This window comes from Lissotriton vulgaris, chromosome 7 (assembly GCF_964263255.1).
Source record: "Lissotriton vulgaris chromosome 7, aLisVul1.2, whole genome shotgun sequence".
Classification (NCBI taxonomy): domain Eukaryota; kingdom Metazoa; phylum Chordata; class Amphibia; order Caudata; family Salamandridae; genus Lissotriton; species Lissotriton vulgaris.
Window position 1 is genome coordinate 660,224,251 of NC_141695.1, and position 17,059 is coordinate 660,241,309.

At 43.6% G+C, this 17,059-nt stretch overlaps 1 protein-coding gene across 4 annotated transcripts in view; it reads left to right on the top strand.

Moving 5' to 3' along the window:
* STXBP4 (syntaxin binding protein 4) overlaps nt 1-17,059 on the top strand; it is a 553,950-nt gene that overhangs the window by 400,034 nt on the left and 136,857 nt on the right. For all 4 annotated transcript variants that reach the window (XM_086930861.1, XM_086930863.1, XM_086930862.1 and 1 more), the window contains 2 exons: nt 7,315-7,431; nt 7,930-7,979. In XM_086930861.1, coding sequence (XP_086786987.1) covers nt 7,315-7,431; nt 7,930-7,979 — 167 coding nt within the window. The remainder of the gene's footprint in view (nt 1-7,314; nt 7,432-7,929; nt 7,980-17,059) is intronic.

The following is a 17,059-nucleotide window of genomic DNA, read 5'->3' on the forward strand; positions in this document are numbered from 1 at the left end:
CACTATACGTCACCTCTCCATCTTAAGCATATGGGAAGATAGGCTGGAAACATATTACACAGCCTTCCCGATTCTGTCCTATGGGCAAGATGGCCTTGCAACAGTAAAAAACGAAATGGAGAGTATTTCACTGCTAGGACATGGTACACACCTCAGTACATGTCCTACCTTTCACAGACACTGCACCCTGCCCAGGGCGGCACCTTGGACCTACCATAGGGGTGTCTGATGTGCATGGAAAGGGAAGGGTAGGGCCTGACAAGTAGGTGCTCTTCTCAGGACAACATGGCAGTTAGACAACTGCGCGCAGGCACTACAGTGGCAGTTGTAAGAAATAGAGAGGGACCCCTTATACCAAAGGAATAGGGTACTAAACAGTCATGTTAACAGAACGTGTTTCCTTCGGAAAGATCGCTATTAAAGAACTATTAACTTTGTGTCCTTTTCTACATCACTGTCACATACACTCAACCTATGCGCATACAAGGAGGGAGCAGTATAATTACGCACCCCAAACCCTTTGTTAGTGAGTCAAGAACAGTAATTTAAAAAATATATATGAATGTATTTCTCTACTTGTTTTAGAATAAAGTTAAAAAAGCATAAGCTTAACAATGCATAGGTATTCTGTATCTTGGTTACTTCAAAATATCATTAAAAAAAAACAGTAATTTCGTACAATCATCATTTAAAACAAATATCACATAAAAAAACGGGGACAGTACACATAAAGGACAGAAGACTATGTCATTAAATGGCCACATCCGTGATTATTTTATTTTAGATTCTGAGACCCGATACCATACAATAAATGAGCATTCAATGGTCCCAGTTTCCTCACAGATTGTGTTCCTTTTGCAGTGGCAGGCCTGAGTTCTCTCTTTAGGGCTACTTGTGTGGGTGGCACAATTAGTGCTGCAGGCCCAGTAGTAGCATTTGCATTACCAGCCCTGGCACACATAGTGTACTTTACTAGTAAGGCAAACATACCAATTATGGATAACCAATTACCATGACACTTTAGACAGGGAGCACCTGCACTTTGACACTGATCAACAGTGGCAAAGTGCCCAAAGCATCTAAGCCAGTAAAACGCAATCCATCACAACATCAAAAACAGAGGAGGTAGAGGCAAAAAGTCAGGGGTAATCACGCCAAGAAATGCCAGGTCAAAAGCTGAGGATATTAGGGGCGATTAAAAGTCCTCTTGATTTACAACAATGATACTACTATAATTGTATAGCTGGTACATTTCTGTTTCGTTTTGGAAAATGTTACCAACTTTGAATCAGACAGCGAGAACGATTACTTTGTAAACTCTGAGAATAAAACTGTATTGGCTTGACCTCATTGATATTGCCATAAAGTCCTTTTGGAACTGTCAAAGAACATTCTTGCCTGACAGTTCGTCCATGTTGTTTTACTTGAGTAAAATCGCTTTTCCCAGTGATTGGACCTGCTTATTTTGGAAAACCTAATAGCTCTTCAACTACAGGGCATGTCCCTTTGCAGATGGAAATGCCTATCCTTGAGGGAGGGAATCCTGACAATTTTGTTTTTATTACTTTCATTCATAGGACATTTAAGATACGGAAACGGGTAATGATAAGGGGACCCTGTGATTTTGTGCAAAGAAATTATAATCTGGTTCACTTTTACACACAATCCTTCTCCAGAAGATACAACATCTCGCTGACCTCAAGATGGATGTGAGTATCGGTATCGTCGGTACATTGAACTCAAGCAAAATGGAAATAGAATTGTCAGGGGACAGTATTGACCGCTGATGCAGTTTGGTTTGGCCATTTTCCCTGGGAGACGTCCTCTCTGATGATGGAACAGTGAAATAATTCTGCGTTATCGTTGATATGAAAGTCACCCTCACAACCCAAGTCTGTGCAGAGAAATGTTTTTGCACCCTAAAGATAATGGGAAGGTAGACAGCACACTACGCCATAAGATGCGAGTGAATCCATCCTCCCACTTCGGGGAGACCATATGTGCTTATAATATACATGCACCGTGCCCCTAACTCTCATTTGTCATTGATGTACTGTTTTTTCCACCACCGTAACAATCTGGAAAGTCTCAATAAAGCAATTTCTAAAAAAAACAATAATGGGAAGAATTCTTACTTTCTTGCCACAGGAACTTCAGGTATAGGTGGTTCCAATCCTACATGTCATGTTTTATTTGGATGAATGCAATATTCTTTAACTTGCCTACCTAAAGGCCTCCAAGATAAACTGCAAAGAATTCAAAATGTCGCCTTGCAGAAGTTGCCCGACTTAGGAAATTCGATCATATCCTCAGCTAGAGCCTGCCTTCATTCAACACATTCCTGTCAAACACAGAATCATTTTTAAAACTATGCTTCATGTTGAAAATCTTCTATGTCACGGAGGAATCTGATTTCTTTACTACATCATTTATTGAAACTGACGTTTCACCTTTGTTTTTGTACCCACGGATGGGAAGGTGTTCAAGCATTCAAGTGGAAGATCCCTCAGCCTCCTAGTGCTGTAAGTCTTGAATAACCTCTCACTATATATCGAGTCCACACATTCATACCAAAGTTTTAGGAAAACTCTCAAAATCCGGTTATTCTGTTAGGATATTGTGCTTGTATTTCCCTTTGGTTTTAGTTTTTCTTCCTTGGCATTTACACGGCTCCAAGATGCCCAATGGAGTGTACATTCAGTCGGCATCATAAAACTAAGATAGACTAATTTCAGAAAGTAGTGGCTCGCCTTAATATTAGAGGGGGATCCAACTTCGACCATTTGTGAACGTCAGAACTCTCAAAGCACTGGTGAAATAAAATGGGTCAAAAGAATTGATATGTGAGGCAAGTGTGACAACTGCTGGTTATGAAATAGGCTGCTCGAGTTCGCGATGTCCTGTGCGCACCTGCAAACTGCACTTTGACACTCAAGATGGTGATATCATTTCAAGCTCGAGGAACCATCTGAAAGTGGAGCAGCAATCTGTCGTGAATGCTCGGCATGATTACGAAAGCAAGCTTGTTTGACTTCGAGTGGATCCCTGTTGCCACAGTTAATCTTTTCAGAATGATAGTCACTGCCTCTTTCAGGGGAAGCGGGATGTCTTGTAATGGATCCCTTGTGGAACATAAGCATATTGTCCGGGTTTGTTTGCGAGTCAGCAGTGATAGCATCTGCCCCGTAACGCGGTTCATACTGTGGCAAACTTACATACTATATTGTGGAAACCTTTTACGATTCACTGTGGCAACATTTCAGAAACCATACATTGTAAAATGCAGGGTGTGCACTAGGACGCACACGCCGATCTACGAATATGAAGTGTGCGGTACAATTTGTTAATTACTCAATAGTCGCTTTCTTTATTGCACCAGTTTAAAAATGTCACACTTTGTTACCAAAATATTGGAAAGCAGGGATTTAGAAGATGGACCACTATCAACCATTGGTCAGTGGGTCCATTTTTAGGTCGAAGCCTCTGTCTTGTTTGCTAGCGACATCTTGGGAAAATACAGAAAGCTTCCCAGGGATTGCTGTCTGCCTATTACTTACTATTGCCTTTGTGGTTTGTAACTCATATTTGCTTGATTTGTACTTGCTGTCTTTATGTTTTAGGCTGTCCAGCTTTAGTTCGGTCCTTCCCTTGCCCAAAATTCTATTTACTGTATTCTTCCACCAATACTTGATTTCTATAAACAGGCCTTTAAATCTTATTCTTATCTTGTCACATGTGCATTCTAAGACCGAGATCAAATGCCAGGCTCTGTCTTCCAGAGAACTTGGTGTTTACTTTTTTTGATCTAACTTCAAAGTGAGAGGATTTATCTGACAATCGTTCTGGCTACTTGCAGAGTATTTGAGGAAGGCTGTTCGATGTTATTTGTTGATTTCTATCACACAACAAAATTAAAATGTTTGTGCGCAGTTTACTTGTATTAGTAAAACTGTATGTCTGTGCAAAGCTGATGGTTATTTTAATTGAAAATAAGTTGTCCGTAATGGGAGTGTGCTACCACACCATGCATATTATACTCTACACCACTCCACACCTCGCCGCATCACTAAACTCTACTCTGCACAACTTCACTTTATGCCATTTCATGCTACGCCTCTCTAATCTACACCACACCATTCCAATGCACTCTGCCCCACACTACTCTATTATGCACCACTGCACCCTTTGCCATTGCACTCTGCGCCACTCTATGCCACTTCACTCTCCACTGCACTCTACACCACTAAACTCTACAACACTTCACACCCCTGCACTCTATGCCATTGTACTCCACCTCATTGCACTCTGCCTCTCTATTCTGCTCCGCACCACTGCTTTCTGGGTCACTGCTCTCTATGCCCCTCTAATGTGCACCACTCTGTGCCACTGCACTCCACATCGATGCACTCTGCGCCACTTCACTATACACCACTGCACTCTTCATCAGTCTACTCTGCAACACTGCAATCTGCCACTGAACTTTACGCCAATGCACTCTACACTGCACCGCTCTACACCACTCTAGTCTGCAAAACCCTATGTGAATGCCCTCCATGCCTCTCTACCAAAACCACTGCACTTTACACCAATGTACTAAACACAGCTTTACTCAAAACCAATGCACTTTATGCCTCTGCATTCTATGTCGGTTTCTCTAGACAACTGAACTCTACACAGCTATACTGTACAACATTTTAATCCACTGCCTTCTATGCCACTGCACACTACGCCACTCTATTCTACGAGCTACTCTACTCTGCACCACTCTACTCTGTACCACTGCACTCTACGACATTTCACTCTATGACTCTCAACACTGCAAGACTTCACTCTCCACCACTGAACTCCATGTCCCTCTACTCTGCACCACTGAACTCTAAGCCACTGCACGCTATGCAACTCTATACCTTTGCGCTCTGTCATTGCCCTCTACACAACTCTATTCTACTCTGCACCACTCTACTCTATGCCCCTTGCTCTCTGCGTCATTCTACTCTGCATCGCTCTTCTCTGCAGTGCTCTACTGTGCCCGCTCTACTCTGTGCCATTGCACCTCTCCACTCTGTGCCTCTCCACTCTGCACCTTTGTACTCTGTACCTTTGTACTCTGTGCCTTTGCACTATGTACCACTGCAGTCTGACACTCTGCTCTGCAAGACTGCACTCTCCACTTCTTTACTTTAACGCCCCAGTGTCTACACCACTGCATGCTATGCAACTGCCCACTACGCCACTCTACACGATTGTATTCTACGTCACTCCACTCAATGCCACTCTATTCTACTCTGCACCACTCTACTCTATGCCACTGCAGTCTATACCACTATACTACACTCTTCACCACTTAACTCCAGGCCACCCAACTGCACTCTGCGCCAAAGCACTGTAAGCCACTTCACTCTGCCTCACTCTATGCCACTCTAATCTATTTTGCCACACTGCACTCTACACCACTGTACTCTACACCCCTGCACTGTACCCTGCACAACTCCACACTACCCCATGTCACTCTACTTTGAAACAATCTACTCTATGCCACTGCACTTTAAACCACTGCACTCTACGTCTCTGCATTCTACTTCAATGCACTCTACTCCACTTTACTCAAAACCAGCGCAGTCTATGCCACTGCAATCTACGCCAATCTACTCTGCACCACTGGACTTTATGCCATGTCACTGTCGGCCCCTCTACTCCACTGTACGACACTACACTCCACAACACTACACTCTACAATACTCCACTCTATGATGGCTCTATTCATTAAACTTTACTCCACTCTAAGACACTCTACTCCACTCAATGCCACAACACACTCTAACCACTCTCTGCCTCTCTACAAACTACTCCCCTCTCCAACACTCTACACAATTCTCTCTATGCCACTCCATACTTCTATACTCGACTCTAATCTACGGCACACTGCTCCACTCCACTCCACTCATTTCTATGCCACTAGACTCTACAACAGTCTACTCCACTCTATGCCATTCCACTCACCTACACTACTTCACTTTATGCCACTCCACTCTACGACAATTTACTGCACTCTGCGCTCTCTACTCTACAACACTCCACTCTGCTCTGCGCTGCTCTGCTCTACAACACTCTACTCCACTGTACACAACACCCTCTTCACCAGTCCACTCTGCTCTACACCACCCCACGACACTCTATTCCACTCTACGACACTCCTCCCTAATCTATGCACTTCCACTCTACAACACTCTTCTCCCTCCAGGACACTCCACACCATTCCATGACACTCCAATTTAGTCCAGTCCACGCCACTCATCTCTACCCTCCACCACTCTACCTCACTCTACTCCACTTTATGACACAACTCTCCTTTACCCCACTACCTTGCCATGCTGAACAGCAGCCACGCTTCTGTACAACTGGCTAAAACATACTGGCACACCCAATAACTGTTGCATAGGGGAGGCCTTTTAATTTTGCAAGTGCTTGTCTTTATTTGTACATGGCCCTTGGCACCCTCGCAGTGTCTATAGTTTTCATGTTTTTTTACATTTATATTATTTTGCTGAATGCCTTTCAGTTCATGTTAATAAAGTAATAGAATACCTTTTGCTTCCAATATTTTTAAACGCAGGATATGTAGAAAAACACCAAGTAGACCTTCCTTTATTGGTCATTATGGCCCCTAACAAAAGGACGCAAGTTTCAAAGTTAGAACTCAGCTGTGTATTGATGGGGGTGTGGAACTGTCTGATGGGTGTTACTACTATCAGTGAATGCTTCTCTTGTTTAATTTGAGTGAAATTGGTATTTGAGGGTGTGCTTGTGTTTTTGATGCTGCAATTGGTGAGTTGAAGCTGTGCCTGAACGTTGGTGGCTGCAGTAAATTTACTTTCCAATCTGGAATGTTACAGCTGCCCGATAGTTAACATATGGTTGATAATTTAAATATATTGCTTGTACTGTACACCGGTTAACTTTTGATGTTTATTAGTCGCACACTTAATGTGAGTATTTTTTTTATTACAGTGATGCTTCTTCCTGTGTTGTAACAAAGTCAAATATCATATTATGCACTCACTATGATGTAATCAAGGTTCAAGGCTGTGCAGTGTCATCCGGGTAGGCCAAAGTCTCATGACATCACTATGGCTTCAGTGAATTTTTAGAATAATGTATTTTCTCCTCAATTCTCATGGTGTCATTGTTCTGACAAATAGAAGATATTAACTTCTGATCCTCAGGTGAAACAACCTGCAAAATAAAGGAATGGTGTAAATGTTTAATGGGCCCACATACAATTGAATGTATTCTTAATTGTTTCTCCTTACTCAGGACAGTGTTCAAGACCTAAGAAAGAGGATTACTGTACTTGATTGCCAGCTGCGGAAATCAGAGGTTGCAAGAAAAACATTTGAAGCATCCACTGAAAAGTTGCTGCATTTTGTGGAGGTAACGTTTCATATTTTAATTTCATTATTAACATGTTATGTTTCCATTTGTTCTAAAAACAATGGTCTACAAATAGCATAACATGACAGGTATTTATAAAGCACAAGTTCACCCAGAAGGTTATTTTTGCGCTCAATAACAGATGCTTACTGTTATCCAACTCAATGGTGCTCGTTTTATCGACCTCATAAGGATGAAAGACTAAGTGGACCAGTCGGGATTTGAACCTGTGACCATGAGGTCAAACCAAGGCCCATACAGCGGGCACATTAGTCCACTAAGACACCAGACCTGAACAAAAGTTTAAATTTCCTTTGTAAACTGTGATGACATTTATTAAGTGAAAGTACATTTTGGAAGGGATGACCCTGTAAAACAATATTTCAAATTAAAGTTGAAACTAACTATGAATAAGAAAAAACGATTAGGCTGCTTCATTTTCTAGAGAAGAATGCATCTTACAGTCTTAACTAACTCTATTTCTGTATTTGAAAACAGGTTGTCCACGAAGTACTTGCAGATAACCTGGGTTCGATGACAAATTTAAGGTAAGAATGTATTATATTTTTTTACATGTATTGAGTGATTGCAAGTGATTTCGAATGTTGTTTTAGTTTAGTCGGTAAACTCAAATCTTTTGTATCACTGCGAAAGGAAATGTCTAGACGACATTTTCTCGAATAATTCAAGTGTGTAGGCCAGTTTGAAATTTAAATTTTAGAAGTATAATTTAGAACTTTTAAAAAAAAAACATGGTGTGTGTAATCAAAACAGCTATGTTATGGCTATTTCGGAGATTGGTCTTCCCCATTTTTTTTTACTCTTTTCCTTGCATTAATAGTTCCTTTGCCGCCCGATTTGCTTTCTTACCTTTTTAGTGTCATGACACATTGCAACACATCCATGACTTTTTGCTGTAGCAAATGCACAATATAAACTACAGTGCCTAGAGTCAATTTACTAATCAAGGCCTTAACAAATAGATTCCATATCTCCAATAAAAACGATTGTATAATTGGAACGTCCCTTAACTTTGGTAGTTTATTTAAATAGATTGTATGCAGTTTTCATCATATTGTACGCTGTGCTTGCTCAATTCCCATTTGATTTATCTGCAGTTGCCACTTTCTCTAGAGTTTGCAAACATCTGCTTCATATAGTCCAGACTTATGTAAGGTGACATATGGTCTGTTCTGCGCTTATTTTCTCTTTTGTTTTGGACTCTTCTATTCCATGTTGACCAGTAAAGAAGAAATATGCACGCTGTGAGAGTCTCTGAGTTATAGGAGTGCCTTTCCTAACTCCTATTGTGAGTGCACGTCGCTTCAGACCGCAACTAGTGTATGTGCGTAGTGTGAAATATTTCTGCAAGCTTCATTTTCTCCAGTTACTATAAGACCACTAGTTCTAGTCCAAAGGGGTCATTACTTGTGGTATTGTTCTTGGTTATCTAGCTGCCCTTACTTTATGTTTCAGGCATTTGTTACTCTGTGGCTTGACCTTGCCGGCGTCATTTAACTCCAAACCCACCCCGAGTCTAGTTCCAGCATACTGGGGGCATCCTGATTTAATGTTGACCCCACGGAATATTTGGGCCTTGAATGACATTAATTTCATCAAAATAATAATGTGCACATCGTGTCACGTGAAAGGAAATTGAAAGTAAATGTAGGTTTGAAAGTAATGTAGGTTTGGGATTAGCTGCAAGTCATGCTGATTTTTATGCTGCTGTTTTTAGTTCATGATGGTTTTTACAGTTCCCCTTGGTGTTTGGTTGAGGTGTTTAGAAACCATTATTAATTATGAGGTCTTCATCGGGATTTGGGCTGGATACATATACTGCGACTGTATCTTTTGGCACAAGTATAAAGGGACGGCTCCTTGTCGAGATCTGATGTTTTTCTTAAGTCTGCTATAGTTGGCATGGGTGCCGGTTAGTTCGCATTACACTATGCATTGGAGATTATTTGTTCAAAGATTTCATGCGGATTCAAAGTCCTGAAACTTTTTTGCCACGATGCCAGGCTCTGTGCTGATGCCCATCACAGGAGCCCTAGGCACTGTTTTTCAAAATGTGATTTCAAAGTCCACCGACACCTTTTTCTAATTCAAAAATCACAAAGGGTATTTATTAGATTTACACCACCAATGAAACTGAAACTTAACCAAAGCTCTATTCTGAGCAACGTTCTAATTTTATGCCAGGTTTTGTGTAATTCTGTTCAGCCCGTTATTCTGTACCAGTGATCAAACTGTTGTAAGGGTGTTAAAATGCCCCTTAACTTTTCTCTATCTTCACAAACCGTGACTTGACGAAACATAGATAGACAGATAATATTTCATGCAGATTTGTAGGGACCATTATCATAAGCATACCATACTGTGGCTTCTCAATTGAAACTGAAACGTAACCATCGCTACACAGTTGATTTCACAAACTCTAATTTAATATATGGTATATATGCAGATGCTCAAGATGTAATATGCTATTTTTATATAATTTTTGAGTGGGGGGGCGAAGCCTGTAGTGGGTAATGATACCTCTATCCTTCCTCATAAATGGTAATTAATAATGATAAGGATTATTACACTCTGCCACTCTGCATATTTGGTTTGTGCCATGCCATTTCTATAACGCATATTTGTTTGTAACAAAAGGTGTACATACAAAACCAAATGCCAGGTGTTATATTTATGCAATGAGGTAAAGAGGGGCTCTGAGGATTACATTTGTTTCCCTGTGTAAATTAATTGTATATGGAATGTAAGACAGTAAACAATGTTTGATGTACTTTGACTGCTTTGACAAGAAACTTGTATGTGAACTTTGTACTGTAGTAATAATGTGTGAAGGAATATATATATATGTATATAATATATACATTTTTTCTTGAAAAAATAAAGGTTTAATTAACGTTATAGTTAGGTGTAATGCTGAGTAACAACTTGACGTTTTATACAAAACAAAAAGAAAATCACCAATTATAGTTACCTTAAGTAATTATGACTTGTTACCTAAGGTAACTATAACTTGTCCTCAAGCCATGCACAGTTTTCTCATCAATAATTTAATTGCAAATTTTGCAGTGATATCAATGATGTCATAGAAGAGATCATGAGTGGTGAGATATGTGGGGTAAATAGCAGTGCATGGTGAGGGTGGGAGGTATAGTTACTTTCTCTTTTTAAAAGATTTTGCTGTAGATTTTCGGAGTTTCCGCAAAACCTTTGTATTTTTACAGCGCATTTCTAGTTTTTTTTAGGTAAAGTAATAATTTATTACTATACATAAATACAACCCCGTGCACAGTGGGAGATTGTCTTCAGGGCCTGGCCTTTTGGCCACTCCCCCAAAAGGCAGCCAACCCCACCCTACTCAGCGCCTAAGGGTTGGCCAGAGGGCTTGGCAATCCCATGCTGTGAACGGCCTTCAGCCATGGGCTGTGGGGGGCTGGCCTCGGGGCCTGGCCTTTTACCAGAGCCTGCAGCTTTCCCACACAGACAATTAACATTTGGCCAATCTGTGGCAGAGGGCTGTTAGGTTACCACTCTGCGTAGTATTGGACTTTGGGTCCCGGATAACTCATATTCCAGGGCCAAAAATAATTAAACAGGTAAGGGTTCATCTAGTTCCCTTCTCAAGCCTTCTGGGGCCTCTGGGACCCCCATACCCGGGGGGGTGGGGCACAAACCCCATCCTCTAGCCTTAATAGGTCCAGGGGACCTCATCCCCAGGGTCTTAATTTTGAGAGGGGAGGGGCCATGTGGCCCCACTTCCCGAGCCTATTATGGCCCTTAGGACCCAATCCTCCAGGGTTGCATACATTAATCAAGAGGGAAGTGGGGGTGCACAGCTCCCTTTCCTGAACTGTATTAGGCCCCAGGGAGCCCACCCCCCCCAGGGCGCACATTATTTTAAGGTGGGGGCTTTGGTGCCCACTAAGGGCACAGACAAAGCACATGGAGGATTCCAAGGCTCACTGTGGCCCTTTCAACATTGCTCTCGCCAACAGAGAGCAGCTACTTATGCTGCTCCCTCCGGGCAGGAGCAATCTATTGATCTCTTTACCTGCCCATATCAGTGTTGGTAGGTAAACCGAACAAAAGTCTGATCCCAGCTGGTGGAAGCATTTTAAAGTTATCGCCCACTGGGAGCAGACCTTGTGTTTGTTCCCGTTTTGTGGGAGTTTTTGAAATGCTCCCGCCAAGCTGAAGTAAAAACAAGTTTGCCGTTGCAGGCATGGAAACTGCTGTGTACCGGGGGTCGGCTCGCCTGGAATAGCATGTGAGCCAGGAAGAGGGGATGGGGTTCCCAAGGCATTTAATGAGTTGGGGAGAGGGGCCGTGTGCCCCTCCATCCTTTTAAGGAGATCAATTGCCCGGGAGATGGGTTACTTTGGCATTTAAAGGCCTTGTGGGGGGACGTGTGGCCCACCACCCCTTAAAAACTACAGTGGGCCCAGGTGGATGGGAAGCTGATAGGAGGCTTGGGAGGGGTCACATGGCCACCTCCTCTTATAAAATGCTTTTGGGGCTGAAGTCTGTGGCCGAAAATGGCCTAGTGATCGAGCTCGGTGGGGGACTGTGATAGCTCGGAAAGGGGGCTGCTTGGCCCCACTCCCCAAACAAAGTCTCTTTAGCTCCATGGGTGGCTTCCCTGGGGCTTCTGATGGCTTAAGGAGGGGAGGGGGCACGTACCTTAATTTTTCTTAGGCAAGGGGAAGTATGTGCTTAGGGTGACCTTCCGCACCTTTTTAAACCCCCTCGTGGCTTGCTATTGCGGCCCTGTTTGGGGGGGGGCGTCTACCATCCTGGGGCGGCACCCCCATTTCGTGGGTTCTCGCCCGGGGGTGGAGGGCTTCCTGCCTCTGGGCGGAGTTTGTCCCGGGCCTCCATTGTATCTGGCTACGCCTTCCACGACCCGGGCTTTGTCTGGAGGGAGGGGGACTAATGACCAACTACTAGTGTTGTTAACATAGTACAACTTCTGAAACTGTAAACCCCACCAGGGTGTTTTGAAACTCCTAGGTTTTCCCAAGTAGTTCTTGTCTGTCCTGGACAAATTAAAAGCCAGCCCATTGATGTTACATTACACTTGGGAGTGAGTGGGCACTACCGATCAGTATGATTTCAACGATGGACAAACTGGAGGAGTTTGAGGTATAAAAACAACTGATTCATGAATCGCTGCACCACTTTTGAGCTCAGTGACTGACTTAAATTTGCTGACAGAGCAGGTGATTACTTGTTGGAGAGATATTGTGAATTTTCGTAAATGCTGAGCAGGGCAGGATCCCACCTCTCTCCATGTTAGCGGGACGTTTTATTTCCAGCCTTTGCTTGATTTCAGATTCATTAATCGAGTTGCTTACAGAGAAACATGTCTAAACCACCTCTACGGAAATCTTCACGTAGTTGAAATAACATCTCTTATATAGAGGGCTTCAAGGACTGCCATCTTGTGTCAGCACAACGGCTCTCTTCACCTGCAAAGATTCATTGTCGCATTGCAAAACAAGCATTTACAATGCAATGGTCTCGTCTTTGTTAAAGTTAGAGCTGTTGGCATTACTCATGACATTATTTTTTGTTTTTAAAACATATAAATAAATGGCATTGTCATTTACAATGCCAATAGCTTAATCTCTCGCAAATGCGTGACCTATTGCATTTGTACCCACACACACACACACACAGAGCCACACACAGAGCCACACATAGCGCCACACAGAGCCACACACAGAGTCACACCCACAAAGCCACACACACACACACACACACACACACACAGCCACACACACACACACAGAGCCACACACACAGCCACACACACAGAGCAATGCAATCGGTTTCGCATTAGGAAAGTTTAAACTATTGGTATTATAAATGACACATTTTTTATTTATGTGTTGGTTTTGAAAATAGCTAAATAAATAGCTTTGTCATTTACAATGCCAATAGTTATAACTTTTGCAAATGTGACACAGATAGCATTTGTAATGCAATATGTGTTATATTTACGTCACTTAGATGCATTGATATTTCAAATAACAATGGCTTTTATTTCTTTTTAATAATTAATACTTAAATAATGCTTAAATAAAAGTTATTGTAATTTATAATGGCAATAGCTTAAACTTTTGTAAATAACTTTTGTGAAGATTATGTTCAGTGTATTTTATTGTGACGAAAATCCAAGAAGTGAAATATTAAGATCTTTTTGTGACATTTGTGATAAAGTTTAAAGCATTGAGAGAACATATTTGAACCAGTTGTTGTTGAATGGTTGCACAGATTGATGCTGTGGTGGTGCCGAATGATGCTGTAGCGTTCAGTGATGCTGTGGTCGCGCAGAGTGATGTTGTGGTGCCCCTGAGTGATGCTGTGGTGGTGCTGAGTGAGGCTGTGGTGATGCGATAGATAGAGTGAGTGCAATAGATATAGAGTGAGGGCGATAGATAGAGAGAGGGCGATAGATAGAGAGAGGGAGATAGATAGATAGATAGATAGATAGATAGATAGATAGATAGATAGATAGATAGATAGATAGATAGATGGAGGGCGATAGATAGATAGATAGAGAGATAGAGAGATAGAGAGATGGATAGAGAGATAGATAGAGAGATAGATAGATAGATAGATAGATAGATAGATAGATAGATAGATAGATAGATAGATAGATAGATAGATAGATAGATAGATAGAGTGAGGGCGATAGATAGAGTGAGGGCGATAGATAGATTGACTGAGCGCAATAGATAGATTGACTAAGGGCAATAGATTGACTGAGGGCAATAGATAGATTGATTGAGGCCAATAGATAGATTGACTGAGGCCAATAGATAGATTGACTGAGGCCAATAGATAGATTGACTGAGGCCAATAGATAGATTGACTGAGGCCCATAGATAGATTGACTGAGGCCCATAGATTGTTTGCGGTTGTGTGTGTGGTTGTGTGTGGGGGGTTGTGTGTGTTGTGTTTTGTGGTTGTGTGTGTTTGTGGGTGTGTGTTGTGTTTGGGGTTGTGTATGTGATCGTGTGTGTGCTTGTGGTTGTGTGCGTGTGTGGTTGTGTGTGTGTGGGGATGTGTGTGGGGATATGTGGGTGTGTGTGTGTGTGTGTGTGGGGTGTGTGTGTGTGGGTTTGTGTGGTTGTGTGTGTGGGGTTGTGTGTGGTGGGGTTGTTTATGTGGGGGGTTGTGTGTGTGGGGGACTGAGTGCAGTATCATTTTCAAACTGTGCACACCTAACTGAGATTGACAGTTAATTCCATGTCATTGGCGACCTCAAGTGCTGAATTCTCATATAACCAGCAGTGCATTCTGGGAGTTGTAGTCCAGCAAAATCTAAAATTAAACAACTGGGCAACAGCTATGTGTATCAATGATTTGTAGAACGAAAATCTGGACTGAAATATTGGGTCTTTGTGCATTTTCAGTGGCATATTGAGGCTCCCAGGAGGGTGAACGCGAGAGTCCCTGTCGGATGATACCACTGAAGTCCAGGGAGTGGAATCATTTTAGGAGAGGGAGGAAGGCGTGGAAGGCACGTTCCCCCCTCCTGCGTATGGGGACCATGTGGACATTTTGTAGAATGAAGCGATTCCAGTCCTGCCCTGCCTCTGGCACCTGGACTTGCCACTGGTTGTAGGGCTGCAGGAGGAAAGGGTTCTCTCTACTGTCAGGAAGAGCTCGGCTATCTCCCCGTATTCAGACATTTATTTACCCGTGTCGGTGACATGTCTTCCTGTATCCGGGCAGCTCGTGCCTGGCGGGAGGCATTATTACCCACAGAACTCTACGCAATCAACCTCTAGTCTTGGAAAGAGTCAGTAAACTAGAGTGTGAACCCCAAAACTCAGCCGGAGATGGAAAATGATGGGCTCCAACCCAAGAGCTACCTGTGAGCGCAGCTGCAGCAGCGGCGCTTCATTAACCTTGTCATCCTTCACAAGGAGCTGCAGCCCGGGGATGGCCAGGCAGCTCCTCTGACTGGAAGAGAATTGTGGGGGGGGGGGGAGTAATCCTGGGCAGAAGTGCGAGGCGCTCTCTTACCTCACTGGCCCATCTCCGGAGGCCCGGGTACTGGGCTGTGTGTCCGGCGGCGGAGGACAGAGCTCTGGTGTCTGCAGCGCTTAGCTTAGCTGTGCTCTCTGGAGCTCATCTGCCCGCCCCACTCCCTCCTCCGCCCCACTCCCCACAGGATGAGGGTGGGCTGCCGGGATGATCCAGCGGTCCGGATGCAGCTGCACCTGCCCTTACCGCTGCGATCCCTCTCTGTCCATCTCCCTCTGCTGAAGCGTCGGGAGCTGCCGGCGTGTGAGGGCCAGAGGAAGCCTGAGGGGCCTAGGGTGTGTGAGAGGGGAAGGGTATATTATACTAAATATCCTTCTTTTACTGGTGTCTCCTTGAAAATGTCGACGTCGATAGGGGTATCCTATTTTCTTCCTAGTGGTAGTATTCCTCGTGGACACACAACAACGCAGCTGGCGATTGGTGCAGCATTCGAAGGATCTCGACGTGGAGGGACATTCCTTCTATTTATGAAATATCGGGAATGCAAAACGGACCGTGAAACTTTGCTTTATGTCCTAGAGAAACACGTGACGGACCTTGCCTAAATAGATACAGTGGCCTAACATCCTTGCAGTATCCACAAGGAATACTACCACTAGGAAGAAAATAGGATACCCCTATCGACGTGTGCTTTCACACACCACAACGGATCTCAATTAGCCCTTGTCCTGATGAGGCCCATACTCATGGGGCTGAAACGTGTCGACATTTTAATGGAATATGCAAACACAACAGGTGATGGACCGAATGTGGATCAATGTCACACACTCACCCCAGTCCAAAGATCTGGGCCCAAATCCATCGTTTTTTTGCACTCCACACCACCCTGGATTAGACAATGGCGATATGCAAATCAGCTCTGACCCTGTGCCCCATGGGAACAGTCCAGTCCGAACTACAAAAGCCATGTCCTTCCCAGAACGGAATCAATCATCCGAGGACCGGACCGGTTTCGAGGTAACACCTCTCATCAGCCCGGCTAGCTTGACTCCAGTGGTGTGGAGTGCCTGGGACACACGTCTGAGCATCCCCAGCGCACTTAGGGCGGAATTTGCAAACAAAACAGGTGATGGACAGAATGTGGATCAATGTCACACATTCACCCCAGTCCAAAGATCTGGGCCCAAATCCATCGTTTTTTTGCACTCCACACCACCCTGGATTAGACAATGGCGATATGCAAATCAGCTCTGACCCTGTGCCCCATGGGAACAGTCCAGTCCAAACTACAAAAGCCATGCCCTTCCCAGAACGGAATCAATCATCCGAGGACCGGACTGGTTTCGAGGTAACACCGGTCCGGTCCTCGGATGCTTGATTCCGTTCTGGGAAGGACATGGCTTTTGTAGTTCAGACTGGACTGTTCCCATAGGGCACAGGGTCAGAGCTGATTTGCATATCGCCATTGTCTAACCCAGAGTGGTGTGGAGTGCAAAAAAACGATGGATTTGGGCCCAGATCTTTGGACTGGAGTGAATGTGTGACATTGATCCACATTCTGTCCATCACCTGTTTTGTTTGACATTTTAAAGGAGACACCAGTAAAAGAAGG